The sequence below is a fragment of the Penicillium citrinum genome (assembly GCF_028827155.1).
Source record: "Penicillium citrinum strain IBT 23319 chromosome Unknown utg000004l:1.0-2404223.0:1.0-2405248.0, whole genome shotgun sequence".
NCBI classification, from domain to species: Eukaryota; Fungi; Ascomycota; class Eurotiomycetes; order Eurotiales; family Aspergillaceae; genus Penicillium; species Penicillium citrinum.
Window position 1 is genome coordinate 591,837 of NW_026622689.1, and position 21,044 is coordinate 612,880.

The 21,044-nt window shown below is 36.2% G+C and overlaps 5 protein-coding genes across 5 annotated transcripts; 4 read left to right on the plus strand and 1 right to left on the minus strand.

The window, feature by feature from the left end:
* Positions 1-368: 368 nt before the first annotated feature.
* N7469_005188 (glycosyltransferase family 32 protein) lies at positions 369-1,629 on the plus strand (the record flags this gene model as incomplete). Its single annotated transcript, XM_056644108.1, has 4 exons — positions 369-647; positions 713-868; positions 927-1,286; positions 1,342-1,629. 4 exons carry the CDS (start codon positions 369-371, stop codon positions 1,627-1,629), a joined length of 1,083 nt encoding a protein of 360 aa, XP_056500922.1.
* A 573-nt stretch (positions 1,630-2,202) lies between these two features.
* On the minus strand, positions 2,203-3,991 carry N7469_005189 (sugar porter family MFS transporter; the record flags this gene model as incomplete). Its single annotated transcript, XM_056644109.1, has 5 exons — positions 2,203-2,841; positions 2,905-3,286; positions 3,357-3,498; positions 3,549-3,731; positions 3,793-3,991. 5 exons carry the CDS (start codon positions 3,989-3,991, stop codon positions 2,203-2,205), a joined length of 1,545 nt encoding a protein of 514 aa, XP_056500923.1.
* Positions 3,992-7,633: 3,642 nt separating this feature from the next.
* On the plus strand, positions 7,634-9,281 carry N7469_005190 (fungal specific transcription factor domain-containing protein; the record flags this gene model as incomplete). Its single annotated transcript, XM_056644110.1, has 2 exons — positions 7,634-8,160; positions 8,222-9,281. 2 exons carry the CDS (start codon positions 7,634-7,636, stop codon positions 9,279-9,281), a joined length of 1,587 nt encoding a protein of 528 aa, XP_056500924.1.
* Positions 9,282-10,035: 754 nt separating this feature from the next.
* On the plus strand, positions 10,036-11,769 carry N7469_005191 (C6 zinc finger domain protein; the record flags this gene model as incomplete). The annotated part of the gene is made up of 1 exon (XM_056644111.1): positions 10,036-11,769. The coding sequence occupies one exon, from the start codon at positions 10,036-10,038 to the stop codon at positions 11,767-11,769; it is 1,734 nt and encodes a 577-aa protein (XP_056500925.1).
* A 795-nt stretch (positions 11,770-12,564) lies between these two features.
* On the plus strand, positions 12,565-13,642 carry N7469_005192 (aromatic alcohol reductase; the record flags this gene model as incomplete). Its single annotated transcript, XM_056644112.1, has 2 exons — positions 12,565-12,639; positions 12,698-13,642. 2 exons carry the CDS (start codon positions 12,565-12,567, stop codon positions 13,640-13,642), a joined length of 1,020 nt encoding a protein of 339 aa, XP_056500926.1.
* Positions 13,643-21,044: the final 7,402 nt, after the last annotated feature.

Genomic DNA, 21,044 nt, shown 5'->3' on the forward strand with positions numbered 1-21,044 from the left:
TGCACATTCCCTTTCTCTTCTCTTTCTCTCTCGCTCTCACTTTCGTCCTCTCCTTCTTGTCCCTCCCCCCTCCCCCCCTCACTTCCAACCCTCCTATCTCCACCTCCCGCCTCCTAACTTGAACTGCGCCGACTATACTGCTCGCCGCGCAATTGCTGCACTACTCTCAATCGACGGATCGACCTTGTTTCTAGGACAACCATCTTGCACAGTCTCGTGTCACTTCACCTTCTCCCGCGGCCTTGGGCCCGCTTCGAATCCGAGATCCTCTCGGAGAACAATTCAACTTCTCACGCGTTCTTGCTGTTGCTTTCACCGTCGTCTATTCTCTTCGCCTCGGACTTCTTCCTTCGTGCTCTCTTCTCACAATGCGACGCGGTCTTTTGATCTTCGTCGTCGTGAACCTTCTTGTCTTGTCGTTCTTGGTTCGCAGTGTCTCGACTCTGCTATCACTTCTAGTGGAAGATGCAGCCGCCGACGCAATTCATCGCGCAGAGTTGCCCTCGCCCAATTCGAGTTTGATTGAACAGCGCCCGCAAATTATCCCCAAGATCATTCACCAAACATATAAGAATGAGACCATTCCTGAGGTGTGGCGGGATGCTCAACAAAGTTGTATTGACTTGCACCCGGACTACGAATATATCGTATGTGCTTTCTCCCCTCTGATGAGGAAATTAGCTGGAGTTTTCATCAACTAACTAATGTATAGCTATGGACAAATGAGAAATCTCGGGAGTTTATCGCCGCCGAATATCCTTGGTTCTTAGACACATTCGATGGCTACAAATATCCCATTCAACGCGCCGATTCTATCCGTTATTTTGTGTTGGCTCACTATGGTGGTACTTATATCGACTTGGACGATGTACGTCTGTTCTGTTCCATTTCCTTAAGAGCCATTTTCGCTGACAATCTTTTTTTAGGGCTGCAATCGCCGACTGGACCCCCTGCTTGCCTACCCCGCGTGGGTGCGACGCACCGTTCCGACTGGTATCTCCAACGATGCGATGGGTTCCGTGCCACAACACCCTTTCTTCCTCCGCGTGATCGAATTGTTGCAACAGTATGACCGCAGCTGGATGCTTCCCTACATCACCGTCATGTATTCGACTGGTCCGCTCTTCTTGTCGGTGATCTGGAAAGAATATATGCAAGAGAAGCCAGTTGAGTCCGCACGAGTCCGCATCCTAATGCAGGACGAGTACAATCGGTTTTCATGGAGTTTCTTCACCCATCATACCGGTAACAGCTGGCATGGCAAGGACGCCCACCTCATTTTCTGGGTAAGTACTTTCTTCTGCTGCTCTAGTCGACTGGTCAATGCTAATGCGAGTTTAGATGGGCCAACACTGGATGTTCCTCACCTTCCTTGGCTTCCTCCTTGCTGCGGTCGTTGGTTTCTGCCTTTTCTGGACCTATGGTCGCGTTGTTCTTCTCGGCGCCAAATATCGCTATCGTTACACCAAGGTCCCTACCATCATCAGCCCGTCTCGGCTTTCTGTCTCACCTTCGCGACATGCCCGACGCTTAATGCCTACATTCATCCGTCGCGTGAGCTTCAAAGAAGATGAAGAATCCCGCGGAGCTACCGAAACTTCTTATGAGCTTGGTCGGCGTGACGACTAGAAATCTTTTCGGGTGATTTCTTGTATTTTTTGTCTATTAATACGGCCTTGGACACGATCTCTCTGCATTAGCATTTTTCTGTATATCTTAACCTCTCTTTCCCTTTCCAACCCCCTTCTTTGCTTTTTTCTTCTGCTTAGGAGCGCTTGCATGTGGTCAAATCTCGAGGCGGGGACCGAATTTGACTGCTTCTGTCTGGAGCACTTCACTATTTGGAGGCATTTCCATCTTATATCGGACATGAACGCATGACTTTCCCGTTGTTGCTCAGGATTTTGTTCGACTCTCGCCTTTTATTTTTCTTTTCGATTACTGGATTTTTATTAAATATGCTAGACTTCTATTCTTAGGTGGGAGGAGCGACTTGAGTATTTCGCTTCGGTATAAACAAATCAATTTGAACAGACCAAGGAATCAGCAGAAGTTAGTACAGTAATTGTAATCATAACGAGTAAATAGGAAGTATCTTTTATTCATCTAAAACCATCTAACATCAATTCGTCCAAGATCTATTCCAATATCAAGCATCACACATCCCATCTATATCAGCACTGCCCACTCCACTTGTAAGATTCACGCGTTCTCAATACGTTCTCCTCCAACTGGAATCTTCTCAGTATCATCAGCATGAGCCAAAAGATCCGTCTGAAAAGGCATCTCCCTCGCAATCCTCACAGGATCAAAAATAGAAGTCGACTGCACAAAAATATCATCAATCTCCTCAAGTGTCCTCCCCTTCGTCTCCGGACAGAACAAATAGAAACTGATAAATGCAAATGCACTAATACAGGCATAGATAATATAATACCGCCACTGAATACTCGCAAATCCAACAGGCGTCACCTCCGCAAGAAGAAAATTAAATAGCCAATTTGCTGCAGCTGACATGGCAGTTACCTTTGCACGAGTACGCAATGGAGCTATTTCCGCGGCGTACATGAATGGTACGAGGAATAGTCCGATTGGGAAGCAGAAGAGGGCCATGAAGTAGAAGAGAATTGAGGCTCCAGCGACGAATTTATTAGATAAATCACTGGATAATCCTGCAAGACAGGTTTGTGCGATTGTCATGCCTAAAGCGGCGGTTAGAAGTAATGGACGACGGCCGATCCTGTCGATTAGGAGGACTGCTAGGCCTGCAGCTAGAAATTGCCATATTTGAAGACAGCCGGTTATTATTCGGGCGATTGTACCGGAGTATCCTAGGTCAGCCTGGGATAGTCATTATCAGATTCGGGAAGTATATAAGGCGGAAAGGTTCGAGTGGGGAATTACCTCGAAGATTGTATCGGAGTAGAAAGTGATGATGTTGACGCCAGTCATTTGGGCAAGGATATTCACACCAACTGCAATGATCGTACGGTGTAGATGGCGATTCTTCGTCAAAGCAAAAGGTGAAGTTGAGATGGACTCATCTGTGTCCATACGTAGTGATTGCTGCATAATCTCTAGTTCCTGCGCAACATGTTCAGACTGAACATCTACATCCTCCATGCGTGCAAGGACTGAGGCTGCTTCTTCCATTTGACCACTTCGTGCGAGCCATCGAGGGGACTCAGGCAAGAAGAGAATACAAGAGACGACCACCAGGGCGAACAATCCCTGGAAAGCAATTGGAAACCGCCAACTCACGGAGTTGTCGCTAACGTAGTATAGTCTATTCGAAGGGAAGATGTTAGAAGACTGCAGTAGATGCCAGGAGATTTTGATATTTTGATCTTACTCACCCGAATTCCAGCCATGTTGCAAGGACAATTCCGCCGATAGCAAACCATCCTTCAAGAAGAACCATTCGACCTCGAGCTTCGGCACCAGAGGACTCAGATACATACATGGGAATAGTTGCGGTGAATCCACCGACACCCAGACCTGATCATTCTATCAGTGAATGATTTTCTCTATAAGGGGAAGAAACTCACCTGTGATGACTCGACCAGCAATCAATTGACCCAGTGCAAAGGGACTTGCTTGAATGACCACGCCAATCAAGGCAATACAGCCCGCAAAGAAGATTGTCTTACGACGACCGAGTTTATCGCCTAGGAAGACACACCCTAAAGCACCCAAAGCGCAACCAACTTCATAAATCGCGACCGTTGTCCCTAGATGAATTGAGTATAGCGCTCGTAATGCTTTTCAGAGTGATATTTGCTGCAAACATACCCTGGATGGTGGAGTTGTGTGATTTCTGACTGCCATGAGTGTTGACCGTATCGATTTCAGGGAATACAGAAATGAAAGACCCAAGTGTTAATAAACCATTGGCAACAGCTTGATCATAGCCTTGTAATACAAAGCCTACAGCACCAATAATACCAATAATTCGACCAAGTGACGTTCCTCTCAGCGTGGTAAGGCCCATGATAGTGTTGTGATAGTCTAAACAAGAACAGAAAGCAAGGGTGATGAGAAAAGAGAAGAATTGAATTCGAACGAAAGGAGATACCTTTCTCCCCCTATCAATTTAATTTAAAATCCCGGTCAGTCATCTCTCCCCATTTCCCCCAACTTCCCCTCCATCTCTCTCTCTCTCTTTCTCTCTCTCTCTCCTCTCCCCACAGTATAATATGGAGACCCCGGACTGTTGATTCCGGTGGATCACGGACGTTCGCCGAGTCGAACAAGCATTTGCCCAGCCGGGCGCTCAGATCGCGTTTGTCCGAGCTGGCTGGTTTCTGTGGACTTTCATTCGTTGTTTTTTCCGTGGCGGATTGGGTGGGTCGAGGTTGGAGGGAAATTTGCCGATGCTTTTAATTCATCATGGCTTATTGGAGGGAAAGACGCGCAGTGAAATGCATCAATATGAGATGGAATTGGATGGAATGGGCTTGCTACTGTAAGTGTCTGATGTATGCATGACTGGGATGGGGCGATTACGTTCGGACTGCTGTTTCATATCTGGTCATGTTGTTTACAAATCCCCAATTTTGAGACACATTCATGCTGCTGCATCTTGCATCTATTAGGTCTTTGGTCTTTACACCACGATATCGAGAGACTTGAATTCCTTTCCCTCGAGACATCTAGTGAACTCTCACATATGATTGATTCTAGTCACGTAGTTGATTGTTAGCTGCAACTAGATTTGATCGGCGAGGTGATCTTCAAATGGCTAATTGAATCTTGACCGCTGATCCTGTCTCTCGAGGCTCTTGATGATCAAGCTAATGCAGGCTTTTTATCTTTTCTTGATTTCTCAGTCAATTTTTCTTTACCATATTTGAAGGGATGCTTATCTTGGTTATTCCAGGAACAAATAAATATGTTCTACTGTTGGTGATGCCGAAGGTCAGTAAGTAGTACATGCTGCGTACAAGTTCTCTCGAGTTTTCCAACTCGTACGGAAGCCCCACATCTCCATAATTACTTTGCATGATCCTAGAAGCTGCGTCTGATTTTTGATGTTTTCATGTAAGATATCAGTCTAATTTAATAGTTTATAACTCATTTATATCGCATTCTTCTTCAACTTGCATTGATCGGATTTTGTATCTGGGATTGGTGAGAATACATATTTAGCCACCATCCTACCAATTGAAGTGAGTTTGGTTGTCTTTTAGCTTAAAACTCTTTCGTAATAAGGGGAAGGGTTATTCAGAAAGCAATATATTGTTGGTGTTGTAGTGCGAATTGGGAGTGGGTACAGACTTTGAACCATTTCTCATACGAGAGATCAGCGATACCATGGCCACGGGTGAATTCGCATTGGGCTTAGTACTGATCCGATAGAATTGTGTAAGCTCGAATCATTTCTTATTTGAAAGATCTGAGACCATAACTTTATGATTTGCTTTTCAACTAACGGAGTGTGGCGGGGAATAACAAATTAGATATCTTTAGTATACTATGTGAAAAGGTGGATAGTGATATATAATAGAATTGAATTGAACCGAACTCAGATAAACCAAAAAAACAAAGGTCCTTAAATTGTAATAACTTCAAAGTCCATGTCGCAAGAGAGCAGGAGAGTTTTGATTATGACAGTACGTCCATTGATCCCTGGAATGGCCGTATAGCTGAAGTGATCTACCCGTTATGAGAGAATCTTGTTCCTTCGTATTTCGAGAGAGCCCTTGGGATTCTTTATTTATTTTTTCACTTCGAATGAAATTGGTCTCTATTACGGGCATAAAACAAGTTGAATAAATAGCAACAGCTCGCTAAGATGAGGACCTGATTCTAAGCCAGTCTGGCTATCTGTCTCCAGGATATAGTCATGATTGGATGAGGTATTTCTTCTATTTATTGGGATGCTTAGGATATGCGATTATTCGATTGCCGTTTTATTAGCCGCGACTTGATAGGTCCTGCAATTTAGAATATGACCATCATCTGGCATGTTTAGATCGATTGTCCGCCATAGAAGTGTGATTATCTCAATTGAAACAAGGCCTGATATTGTATTTGCTCATAGCTCTACTTATTCATGGGATAAAATTCCCGGTGTAGCTATGAAACTTGGGTGGCTGGTTCGACTCGAAGGCAGGGTCTGGTCTATGGTAGCATTTCTCCTCCTCCAACCTCATTTGTTTCCCTTACATTGTAATCATCCACAGTTGTACTCCGGACCAAAGCTATTCTTGAAGAGTTCACTAGTTTTTACGATCGAAGAAATCTCTATTCTTAAAAGAAGGTTATACGTCCTGATGCGTATCATGGCGTTAAATTAGCAAGGATGAATTCTTCACACTTAGACTAGATATGGAACTGCGCCCTACGAGATCCAAGAATAGATAGATGCAAGGCAGATTTTATCTTTTTGAATCCACGCTAAAAAGTAAGACATCGTCAGAGAATACTCACATAAGGTCCCCGAGTCCCACTTTTGCCGGGGATTCAACTCGACGAAAAGCCAGCAGAAACTGTTAAAAAAAAGACGTCTTTTAAAAGTGATATAAAACAAATCATTTTCTGTCATGCTAAGCTGAATCTGGAAAGCCAAAGCTATACTATGTACATTCTAGATTTCGAAACAAAAGAAAGCCATTCTCTATCTTGAAGATCAGGGTCTTGCAGTTCTGAAAATTTCCTGCTTTTTATCTTTTTGGCCCCCAATCAATCAGTCTCTACAGAGTAGACACCGATGAAAAATACCCCACTACTACTAACTAATATAATTCATCATGTGAACCTTCAATAATGCAGAATGGGTCGATTTTTGACACCAATCAGATTCGTGCTTGGAATGTCTTGGGAGGCAAATTTCAGGATAGCCTCCACTGGACTGGCTTGGCACAAAGCATCTCATCAGAGACTTGATAATCATTATTGGGTTAGATTTGTCGGTGCAAACGTACTTTTATTTGTCGAGGACGAAAATAAATAAAGGACTATTCCAATAAAATAAGCAAGATGCATGTATTCAAAAACTAAATTGGCTAGCACAACTGATTTCCATTGGGGGAATCGAAGATATCTTGTGGGTCGGACTGATAATAGGGGCACAATTTAGCCCTGATTCAGCCTTGGCTGCTTACGTCGACTCCTTAAATCAGGATACCCCGCGAAACCTAAAAAGCAGAAGTGAAGAAACCTCTTTTCTACAGCTAGACAGTTTTAGAATATGCAGACGGAGAAGAAGACTCGACGTAAACCGATCAAGTCCTGCCTGGAGTGTAATCGCAGAAAGCAAAAGGTACTCGGATGAAATTATCACGTCCACCGCGAACTTGACTGACGTATATGTCCACAGTGTAACCGACAGAGGCCATGCAATCATTGCATTAGTCGGAGAGTCAAGCACCTGTGTGTTTATACGACCAGCAGTACCCATAAGAGAAGACATAGAGATTATCACCAGCTTGACCGACTCGCTACTCTTCCACCTGTCGATAATGCCGACAGGAGCTCATCCAACACACTCTCGCCTCGCGATTCCGATGCTGAGGTTGAGAAAGGTGAATTGGATCACGAAAGGGATACAACTCAGGACCCTTCTTTAGAATATTTGTCCAGAGTAGGCCCAGTTCGCTCTAGACAATGGGGTTTATGGCCACAAAAGTCAATGACGGATTTCCTCCTTCGAATATTCCTGGAGCAAATCAATCGCATATATGAAGTGATCCATGGCCCAACGTTTGAGGCCAAGTACGCTGCCTGGTGGGCAATGCAAGAAGCCAAGGATCTTTCAGGGGAACCTATTGCTGATGAAGATATTGACTTTGGCATTCTCATTATTCGGTCATGTCTGTTGAGCCTTCAAACACTCCCATCACCAAAATATCCTACCAAGGGGGCTCTGAAAACCCATCCAGAGGCTGTAGAGCAGTGGCTCTACACATTGGCTAATGATTTAGACAAATCTCAAGCTCCAGATAGGAAGCCATCCATAGAGACGGTGCAACACCGGTTCTTTCATACTGGATACTCGAAGAATTACGGGAAGATTCGAGAAAGTTGGGCGAGTTTGAGCGCAGCAGTCAAAGATGCGCATGAGATGGGCTTACATCTTAAAGACCCCGGCATCCCTCTGGATGACACTGAAATGGAAGTTCGCAGGCGCACTTTCTGGAACCTATATTTTTGGGATCGGTATCATTTCCTACATTTTGAAGAACTCAAATTGCATACGTTGTCTAACTCTTATTACCAGTTTCATGTGCACGTTCTTTGGTCACTGGCCATTGATACCAGAGGGCTATTTTGATATTGAACCTCCACACGATAACCTCCAGCCTTATGTCACTAGCCCATATATTCTCACCCCTTTCACCGACCATATTTTTCACATAAAGATCGCCCGGTATATCACTGCCTTCTTGAGTCCACCGTCATGGACTAGTGATCAATATGCCCCTATGACAGTTTCAGAATTTGCGCAACGATTCGACGAGGTGATCACTGATCAATTACCACCGCCATTATGGATGGAAAATCCCGATACAAGCTGGGACATCGTCGACCCTTCTCTCATAATCAAAAGATTGCGGTTACAACTGCTTATCAACAGCACCAAGTCTTCTCTCTATCGAGCATTCACAGATCCATGTGGAAGCCTTCAGCCAAACAAGTCATCCGAAATAAAAGGCTCAATAGACCCCATAGCACTCTCGCATCGAAGATCTCTGATACAAACGACGTCAAACATGATTTCGTTGATTACTCGACTCTACACATTGGTTGATAATGAAGGGGGTGGTCCGCCCGCGGAGAGAATGTTCTTGCTTCCAATCTACCTCGTTGACGCCCTAACATCTCTCGGGGTCTCTTTACTTTCTGTTAAATTTGATGAAAGAAGATTCTTCATGGGCGGTATGCAGACAATTGTTCACCCGGACTTACAGACCAACTACTCTTTATTCATCGAAGGGTTCGACTTGCTCTGCCGTCAAGCTTCTCTGTATAGTCTTGCAAGGAGAGGGGTGGATATTTTAGAGAATCTGAGCCTTGCCTTGTGCTCTTCATTCACGGAGATGTCGATGACACACGGGTCAACCACCGGAGGTCTTTTCAATGGCGCACAGGCATCAGATGGGGGTTCTTTACAGCTTGAGCAAGCTCTGACATCCTCATATGCCCCTCATCCTGCAGGTGGCCTGGTATACAATGAAGCTTACTCCCTGCTTCCAGAGTGGTTGCCTTCATTTTTACAGTCACCGGGACGATCATGGCTGGTAAATAACAAGATGGCTTTTGGAGACGCTCTAGTATAGCGCTGGAAATAAATGATGTTCGGTCCAACCCGATCCAGTATCAGCATGATGTCAAGAAGCTCTATTACTTTTATGTACATATCGTTTATGATCTATAAATGCAACATATACAACTACAAGATCAGGAGTTTGTGAATTTTATATAGATTTCTGGACCATATTGAGGAATCTCTTCTATCAACAGGGGGTTTCAAGCTATCGGTCTATAAGATCAAACATATCAGAGACAATGCCATTAGTTTATCAAAAGAGAGGGGAGACACAAAGTACCACAGAATTGGGTTTAAATATTCTTACTCAGGGAATGCCCATGTTCATTCTATGAAAATGACTCCGAGATCCGTCTCAATTGTCCTATCCAATCATGCTTATTTCTTTTCCTAGCGCTGGCTTGGTCGCCAGCCAGTGATAGGTTTAACCTTAATGTGAATTGGGGCAACGTGGCCAAAGCTGAGATTGTTGCAAATTTCGATAATCCAGCGTGGGGGCGAAAGCAGACGGGCGTCTAGATAAAGAGCTTGATGGGTGCATTTTCTCGGGCCTTCGATGAAAATACTACTGATTGAAAGGATAAAGCCATCCTCCAATGAATCCTATACTAGTTCTTCTCATATGACAACTCGTGCTGTATCGTTGGTCAAGCCAAATCCCAATCTTACACGCGACGCCGAGATGCTAGCTGAAATTTCGGCACTGAAATAATTCTTCCTTTTTCGAATCAGCGAATTTCCAAATTTGCAAGCTCCTACCACTCATGTCGACAGCAATAGGCAGACGAAAGCGAGTGAGAAAGGCATGTCTCCCCTGCCACCAGCGCAAGCGGAAATGCGATACTGCGTACCCCTGCAGCATGTGCACCACGTACGGATACAACTGTAGGTATACCAGTCCTAGCAAAGATGATACGAGGGCTGATGATATCCATCTGCCCTCTCCAACCAAACCCGTCGGTGTCGAGGATAGTCATCCTGGGAATCGGACCACTGCAGACAGCACACCGATTAGCCCGTTTTATACAGCTCCGGAGCACCCGATAGCTGACCCCTCATCTACGAATACACACGAGATTATTACCAGTGCGTCCTCTAGTATTTTTGATGAACAGAAGCTCAGATGCTCCGGGGCATCAGCGGCAATGGCATTCCCGCATGTTTTGGGCGTGGCTCTCGGCGCTGACACCCCTCCAAGGACGCGGTCATTCGCCTACAACTTTGGTATTCGCCCTGAAGAAGAATCCAGTTACCACCATCATCTGAAGAGCCTCATCCCAGAAGAAGATCTTATTTCTTTTTCCGATGCATTCTTCGTGGGATTGGGTCCTGTTGGTGACGTGTTGGACAGAAGCATCTACGCCCAACGATGTCGGCGTTATTACGAGAATCCGGTTGACAGCTCAATTGCGTTTGCCGCCGTTGCTGCTGGTGTCGCTGCTCTTGGGTCTTTCTTGTCCCCAAATAGATACCCACGGGAGACTGGCTTGGTGCAGTATGCCAAAGCTATCCTGGATGACCCGGCGTCGCTGCGTTATCATGGGATTGACCACATCATTGCTTGGGGGATGCGTGTATTTTACTTACGGGCTACCACTCGTCCTAGCAATGCTTGGATTGCTTCGTGCACGCAGATGCATCTCTGTGAAGCAATGGGGCTTCATGAGGAAGAAAACATCAAGAAAATCGCGTCAGTTCAGCCCTCTGTTGCCAATGGATACGATGCTGATCGCCTGAGGAGAATCTTCTGGATCTCATGGGCTGGACACAATATGTTATCCTATGAATACGATCGTTCGCCCGTAGTATTTCGAGCCGTGACCTGTGGACCTATTTTTTCCAAGCCAGGTTCTGTCGCCGATCAGTTCGTAGCACTGATCCAGGTTATTCCATCGGCGAATTCCCCATTCCACTTAGGAGACAAACCTTCAAGCCCGGCAGAAGAGCTATTGAGTAGCTGTAGGGCCCTTGAAGAATTCGAATCTCAGCATCCGTTCTTGATTGTTACTAAGGCCGACATTGCATTTTGCTTCTATCGGCGCCTTTACCAGCTCAATTTTCGGATTCCACACGATGTAATCAATATTATCATTGATAGCGGCAACACTGCAATAATGGCCGCCGAAGAGTGCGTCAGGCAAGGTCAGTTACTATGGAATGTGATTGGCAGTGTCTTTCAGTACACCTGTATTCTTTTAGCCATAGATACAGCTTTTGCCTTCTCGCAGATGGACGCAGCATTCAGGGGATTGGAGAGCCTTGTCAGAGCTGCTGATACGCTATTGACGCGGGAAGCACTAGCTATAGCACGGCACTTGCTAAATTTAAGCATGACAAAGAAGAGAAGAGAATTGAGTCAGTTGGAAGCTGTTGAGAGGGACTTGGACCTCGGGGAGGCAACAACGATATCCGGGGCCAACATCACGCTGCCAAATATTGATGGGGAGATAGATTGGGATCAGTTCCTCATAGACCCGTACTTTTCGATGCTTGGGTAACGAACTTCGGTGAAAGTAATACTCGAAGGGTTTGTGTCGAATCATCTCCGGCAATGAATACTTGGTTCTGGGAGACAATTTATGACAAGATCTACATTATTAGTCATACCCCTAAGTTTGTGACTATCATTGGATACTCTATCCCCGAAGAAAAGCATAGCATATCGCATTACAATCTCTATCAGATGGCTGCCTTTGTGAACATCCCGCGAACAATATAGCAAGTTCTTGACAACAGGCCACATGGGCCTCACAACAGCGAGACGTAAAAGCTGATATCTAAACATTGCACTAGAACACTTTCCCATTATCCCGAGTCTAGAAATTTCACCTTCCCTGGGATCTCTATTGGCCCTTTGGGTTGTGAGTAATACGATGCGGCTTTATGTGCGGCTATTGCGGACTTTGCTGGTATCGCCGCACTGGCCAATTGAAGGCATTCTAAGGCAGTCTCGTGCGGCTGCTGCGGTGGAATAGTGCGAGCATTTACAACAACTCCATGTCATTTGACTTTCAGGTGGGTATTCTGGCAAAGAATGGGGCCATTTTATTTCCTCATGGGGGCCATTTCGTGGCTAACTCCGAACCTCATGCCGGCCGACGGTTTCACCAATGTGGAGGCATCGACCTCGGAGTTTTCAAAGAAGATCGATAAATGCACTTTTCGGGACTGAGGGTCAAATAATATAAATATGAGCCTTTTCCTGCTTCTGGGGCCCTTCAATTCACTTTCATTCCTTCGAAAAGAAAGGACTTAATCAACAAATTATCACCCAACGTTTATTTAGTTTCAAGATGTCGATGTTCGAATACGCAAAAGACAAGCCTGCCGGCTTTTCGAATACCATCAAAAAGGTGGCTATTGTTGGTGTAAGTCCAATATTATATTCAAGAATTTCTGGCGACATGGAAACTAATGAACATCCAGGCTGGAGGAACAGTTGGATGGCACATTACCGAGGCACTTTTGGCAACTGGAGAACACATTGTCACTGCTCTTTCTCGCAAGGATAGCAGCAATAAAATGCCCGAGGGAATACTTGTTGCTTCCATTGACTACGACGACGAGAATTCTATCATCACTGCTCTTGAAGATCATCAATTTCTTATCATCACGATGGCCCCTACCGCACCCCGTGATACCCACAGCAAACTTGTCCGTGCCGCAGCCAAAGCCGGTATTCGCTATGTAATGCCTAATAACTATGGCGGTGATATTGAAAACACCAAAATCGGCGAGGACACAATGTTGGGACCCATAGCCAAAGCGCATAGGGATGAGATCGAGAAACTTGGTATGCAGTGGATCACCGTGTGTTGCGGGTTCTGGTACGATTACAGCTTAGCTGGAGGGGAGACACGTTTTGGGTTCGACTTTGATAAGCGCTCTCTTACAATCTATGATGATGGCAACACTAAGAACTCCACATCGACTCTGGCCAATGTTGGGCGAGCCGTGGCCAAGGTTTTGAGCCTCAAAATCCTTGCCGAGAATAGCAGTGACAACAGTCTTACTCTTTCAAATTTTCTCATGAACTCGATCTATATTCAGAGCTTTCATATCAGTCAGAATGAAATTTTTGAGAGCGTCAAGCGGGTCACCGGCACCAACGACACCGATTGGACAATTTCATATGAAACCACCAAACAGCGATATCAAGATGGTCTGGCACAGGTGCGGATGGGTAACATGGCTGGTTTCAGCAAAATGCTATATGCTAGAGCTTTCTACCCCGATGATTACAGTGATCACTCTGCTAGGACTCAGAATGCGGTACTTGGACTACCAGATGAGAGTCTGGATGAGTCTACTAGAGCTGGGATAGCAATGGTCAAAGGGCTGCAGCTTCGCGTTGAACGTTTGGCAGCATAGAAGCAGATAGGGACTTGCAATTAGCATCCTCTCATTTAATTCTTTTTCACGCGAAAGTGAGTGACATATATACATCGTTTCATCTAAATTCGCATACAGCACTTTTTGTCGTAATTATATCAACTGCAATAATAGAGAAGGTGAGATCGATAAAATAGTTACTGCGGGTTTTCAAAAATACAAATCTTGTTGTATGAGTAATTCAGTGTCATAATTTTACCAAACATAAGTGATATTCAAATTTGTCGGGACGTACCAATCTGAGGTTCGTAGTTTTCGGATTTTGAAACAGCCCGATATAGCTCAAATAAGAATTGGTTCTTTTATTCTGTCTTGGTATCAATTTGTATCCGGAATCTAATAGAATCAAGAATATCAAGATTATAATCTTATTACCAAATTTATACAATAGAAACAGAAATCCTGGATCAATAGTCTAAATATTATCTTTAAAAGCAATTCTAGTATCTACTAAATAGATAATACCAAGATCAATAAAACAGTATAGTATCTAGATATCTATTGCCAAGACAAATAGATATTATATTATATCTAAAGACAGTACAATTCGATCACAAATATATAGAGATATTTTTTAGAATAGATTCAAAATTTTATTTATAATATACAGAATTTCAAAAAAGATATTTGTATTGAATAGATTAAATTTTGATAGAAATTCAAGAAGAATCTATAGATTTTTTATAATTGATTTGAAAATTATAAATATTATCTGGTATCTATATCTGAGAAAGAATATATTGCACAATTTTGATCTAAATTGGATCAATATTTTACTATCAGAGTTGAAAACAATATATATTCAGTTTCTATTACAAAAAAATAATAAATCAATACTGCTGAAAAATATTGATATTTTATAAACAAAAAAAGATAGTATCTGAAATACAAATATAATAAAAAAAATAACAACAATTATTCTAATTGTTTTCAGAACTATAATCAAATAAAATATTTCTCAAATCAATTAAATCAAAAAAACAATAATTTATTTTATTCTTCAAAATAATAAAAAATCAACAATAAAATAGATTTAAATTTCTCTCAAAATAACTATCTGTTTTCAGACTCTAGAAAAAGATTCTTCAATATTAAATACTATATTTATAGATAGAAGAATTATATATATTCAGAATATTCAAAAATTCAGCAAATCTCAAAAATCCAATAAATAAAGAATAATTCAATTACAAATGAACAAAAAAAGACAAAGAATCAAAATAAATTTTGTAGATTAAGATTTATATTTTTAAATAAAAATAGTTGTATAAATTTATATTCTAATCTATATTGAAAATAATATCAAAATATATATAAATCTAGATATATATATAGAGATTAATTTGATTAGTATTGAATTTGCAAAAAAATATTAGCTTCAGAAAATAGAATTTATAGTATTTATTCTTAAAATTGTTAAAAACAAATAAATATCTATCTATAATATTTGAACTATTTCTATTGTTCTTAAAGATTCAAAAGATATCAAAAAAATTATAAAATAATTCTATATTGCAATCAATAAAAATCTAAAATTCAACAAATTTTTAAAATTTCTATCTAATACAATTTTAATAGACTATTATATTATATTAGTTTTATAATAGAATTATTGATAGTTCAAAAACAAACTATTTAAGATAGAGATATTTATAGTATATTAATTTGATAAAATCTATAGAAAAAAAAAATTTGTATATATAATTCTTTAATTTTCTGAAGATAATTTAGTATTCTCTAATAAAAATAAATATAATTTGATAGTAAATTGAGATTGAATTTTTCTAGAATTCATAGAATATAATAATATATTTCAAATACAGAATTTATAGATTATATTATCTAGAAAAAAGATAGATTATAAAATTGAATTTCAAAAGAATACTATATCTTTTTATAGATTTATATATTCTTTTTTGCAGATAGAATTAAAGATTCTATAAAAATATTTTGATAAAAATCTGAAAAATAGTCAAATCAGATTCTCTACAAATTCTATTGAAATTTCTATTTTGTTTATTTTCAAAAAAAAATACAGATTTTTGATCATATATTGATTATCAAGAATTGAATAAAATTTCTGTTAAAAACAAATATTCTTTATTTTTTATTTCAGAGATTTTTGATTATCTATTAGATACTAATTCTTTAATAAAATAAATATCTAGAATATATATTATTATATCAAAGTCAATAAAAATAAAAAATAGAAAATTGTATTTTGTATTTATTATAGATATTATAAATATATAATTATATTATTTGATTTTATCAATATTTATATAATATTTACAGAATTACTAGATACTATTTGTATTATATATTTAGATAATATATTGATCTTTTCAAGAATCTATAAAAAATATATAATTTATCTTTGAAAAATATTTAAAAAATTATAAGAGATCCAGTTTTTTGCGAAGTTTACTAAATATATATTTTATCAATCTAAAATTGAACTTCTTGGATTTATTGTAGATTAACAAAAATAACTATAATTAATAATAAATTGAAATTATTTCAAAATAGAAATTATTTTGAATCTATTATAATATATAAATATTTTTGGAGTTCTATAATTTTTATCAATAATTTATTTAAGATTATTTGTTTATTATTTTATTTTTTACTAAATTTTTGAAAAAGAATAAAAATAGAAAGAAATCAGAATCTATATAATTAAATAAAAAAAAAACAAAAATATTTTGTATTCTATTTGAGATATTTATAAAAATATTATTATTGCCATTTTTTGATTCTATAAAATCTATTTATATAGAGACAGATATCTCTAGATTTAATATAGCAAAAATATTATTCTAATTATATAAATATAACAGTACTAAGGTACAAGCTAGCACTTGTTGACTAGGTGAGAGGATAATGGAAGAAGAGGAACAGGAGATCAATTTAATCACTTAGTAGAATATACAGAGAGACTGATTCTTGAAGAATCTTCAAGCAATCAGGATAATACAAGCAAAGTCATTCAACCTTTTCCTCAAGTGCCTTTTTCGAGAAAGAAGCGGTGTCGAATCGGGCTCGAAGCGTGAAGATCAGTAGCTTCACCGTATCATTCTTCAGATCCATTGTCAGGGATCCCGTGACAATAAAGAAATATAATATTCAATTATATTCTGATCAAAAAATATTTATATTTATAGAATATAATTATACTATTTTAGATCAAAAACTATATATTATTATATAATTCTTTAAATATAAGTAATAATATTTTTAAAAAAAAAATAGATATTATATTGAGATTCTCTCTGATTATAACAATTTGATATTATTTATATAGTAATTCAAAATCAATAGAAAATAAATCAGATAATATCTATATTTGATTCTATTTGATTCTATTATTTTATATTGATCAGATAAAACAAATTCTACTGATAGATTATTTTGAATTTCCAGAATTGAGAAATCTTTTCTATTGAAAAAATATTGAAATCTCTTTATAATTGATTCAGATCCAAAACAATAATAATTATTCAAAAATTGTTTGCAGTTAATAGACTATTCGAGAAAAAATAAAAAAAGAATATTTTATATTCAATAAAGATTAATATATTTTTCTGCAAATAATTATAGAACATAGATATTTATTTTATTAATAGTTTACTCAATAATCTGATTTATAAAAATCTTATATATATAGAATATATTTTCTATATAAATTGAATACAAAATATAGATAACAGAGATAATATTATTGATTATATAAATTATTCTTGAATTGATTTTGATAAAAATCGGACTGAAAACAGTATCAATATAGATAATATTTGAATCTTTTATAAATTAGATATATTTTAGAATATATCACAGGAACCTATATCAAATATATTTGTGCGCTATCTATACTTTATATATATGTAGTTTGGGAATATCGAAGCTCTCGCTTCGATATTGTGGTCTCTTTTGGCCGAGTGGTAATCTATAAACCCAAACAATAGAAGCTATCCGTTACAGAATATAAAAATTAATAGTATATTTATAAATTTTTATAGAATAATTGCTATAGAAAATCTAAATCAGAAAAATAATATAACTATTTATAAAGAATTGAATTATATTCAATTTATGTTTTCTAGAATTGTATTAACTATAACAATAATAAAAAATATTTTATATAAGAGAATTTCAAAAAGGTAAAAAATTTTGTTGTTCAATTATAATTTAAAGATATTATAATTTGTAAGCAAAAAATTATATTATCAAAGAATAAATATAAAAAAAATATTGAAATATAAATTCAAAAAAAATTATTCTACTATATTGATAGATTATATATTTTTGTTGCTGACAATCTGTAAACCAGATTGATTCAGATTTGTTATAATAATTTGTTAACAGATTATTTTGAAAGAATTTATATAATCAAACTATTTCAATAGAAATATTATTGAAAAAAATTTCAAAATAAAATATAAAATTATATTGTATTATATATAATCTATCAAAAAATCAAAATTCTATAATATCAATTTTATAGATTATTGCAATTATTTTTTGTTTCTCAAAAATCTTTTGCAGAATTGATAATAGATTTTATTATGGAACTATTCAAAATAGATTATTAAAAAAAGTAGATAATACTATTCTTATTATTATCAATAGATTTATAAAATATTCTCAATTTATTTTTATATCTATTATAATCAATATTACTAAATTCGTAGAACTATTCTATAATCAAATTAAATTAGAATATAGAAATTCAGATAGAATTATATTAGACTGAGAATCTGTTTTTACCAATGAATCCTAATCAAATCTATATTACTATTTGAAAATTAAGTTTCAATATTTTTTTTATCTGCAAATAGATAGATAGACTAAATAAATAAATCAAATTTTGGAAGATTATCTATATTGTTTTATAAACAAATAATATATAAATTGAATTTGATTTTTTAAAATAGTTCAATTTGTATATAATAGTATTGTAAATCAAACAATTTTAAAAATTCTATTCTGAGTTTTTATAAATATAAATTCGAATTTTTAATTCTATAAAAATAGCAAAAAAATAGAAATATATTTAGTGAAATCATAGTTGTTACAACTACAAATTGTATACAAAAAAATTCAGAAAACAATGCAAAAAATTCAAAAACAGTATCAGAAATATTATAACTATAAAGACTAGTAGTAGGGATGACTAATAGTCTTAGTAGCAGAGAGAAGTAGTCCCAAATAGAAAATTTTCAAATTGTTGAGATTGAAATAAAATAGAGAAGATGGTTTATATCATCTAGGCCGGAGAGTGATGGCTCTATTTATATTAATTTGATGGTGGTGAATAGAATGGTCATTTGACCTGAATTGCCATATAGTGGCAATTAATGATATCATTATCGGCAGTTATTGTCAATACTATAGCCAATATTATAGTATTATATATGTCACGGGATCCCTGACAATGGATCTGAAGAATGATACGGTGAAGCTACTGATCTTCACGCTTCGAGCCCGATTCGACACCGCTTCTTTCTCGAAAAAGGCACGTGAGGAAAAGGTTGAATGACTTTGCTTGTATTATCCTGATTGCTTGAAGATTCTTCAAGAATCAGTCTCTCTGTATATTCTACTAAGTGATTAAATTGATCTCCTGTACCTCTTCTTCCATTATCCTCTCACCTAGTCAACAAGTGCTAGCTTTTACCTTAGTACCGTTACAATATAATATATATAATATTCAGAATAACAAAAAATATATTCCAAAGAAATTCTAGAAAAATAAATTGATTAAACTATCTATCGGAATTTGTATTTCAAAAATTAGAAAAAAAAAATTTCTATTTCAATAAATTGATCTATTTTGTATATAAAAACAAATCAAATTGCAAATATATTGTCTATAATTATTAGACAAATATAAAAGATTATATAATATATTCTTTATCTCTTTTTTAGATAAATAAAATATAAAACAAAAAATAGATAAATTACTATTATTATCAGATCTAAACAGAAATAAAGAATAGAAAATTGAAAAAATTTGAAATAAAAATCAAATACAAAAAGAATTCTATTTCTATATTAAATAGAAAGAATAGTTTTCTGAATACAATACATAGAAATCAAAGATTTATATAAACAACATCTATAATATTATTTATATTTATCAGAAATAAAAAAAAAAAAACAAAAAAAGAACAACTATTTAAATAATTTGATTCCGAAAAAGATACAAAGAGAATATATCTAGAAAACAATATATCGATTCAGCAGATAATTTTGAATATCTATATAATAATAATACAACAAAATTCTGACAATCTTAATAAAATTATATTTGATTTCTATTCAATTAGTATATCTTTTGTTTTCTATAATACAGCAAAAATATTAATAATAATAATACTATTTTTTGAATATTCTGAAAATTGTTTTCAATTAGATTTTAATTATTCTATAACAGTATTTATAAATAATTTCTGATAAATAAAATATATATAGTAAAATCTATTTTTTTTTATCTTAAAGCAATAGTTTAAATAAAGAATTTTAAAAATTTTCAAAAATATAATTATTATTTTACAAAATTGTTCAATACAATTTCAATAATAATTCAAAAATAATAGAAATTTGAGAACAATCTAAAGCTATTTTAATAAACAATTACAATTATATATATATATCTCTATAAATAGCTATAGACAACAATCAATATATCAAACAATTTTTTGTATATTTATTATATTTCAAATAATTCCAATTTATACAGCAATCAGAACAAAGAAAACAGTATTTGGTTTATTCTTTTTTAAAAGACTATTAATCTATAAAATCAAATAAATATTGCAAATCTTAGCAATATTTGTGGACTATCAATCTGAAAAAACAGAAATCAAATATACTTTAATATAAAGATTTACTTGAAACAAAAACAAAATTGAAAAATCTATATAATATAACAAAATTAGTAATATAAAATAGATTAATACAAGAATCTTCTATTGAAATTGAAAGATTTTTTTTAGAATCCAAAATTAAAAAAATCAGATAATACTATTTGAATAAGCTGAAACAAATTGATATTTCTATTTTGAATTAGAGAAACAGAAATAACAGAGTCAATATCAATTTGAATACAATTGATAGATATAAAATATAAATTTTGAGAAAATTTATCACTATCAGAAGATTGAATAGAGATTATTGATTTAGATTTTTGTTCTGAAAATTCAATATTGAAATAGTTATACTGATAGATTGAAATCTTTGATAAAAAAAATATTTTTCCAAATCTGTTTAGAACTATATCAGATTATAATAAAAGAAATAGAGATAGAATAAAATAGATAACAGATAAAAAAAGAGAGCAAAAATATAAAAAAAAGAATACAAAAAAAATTGAGATATA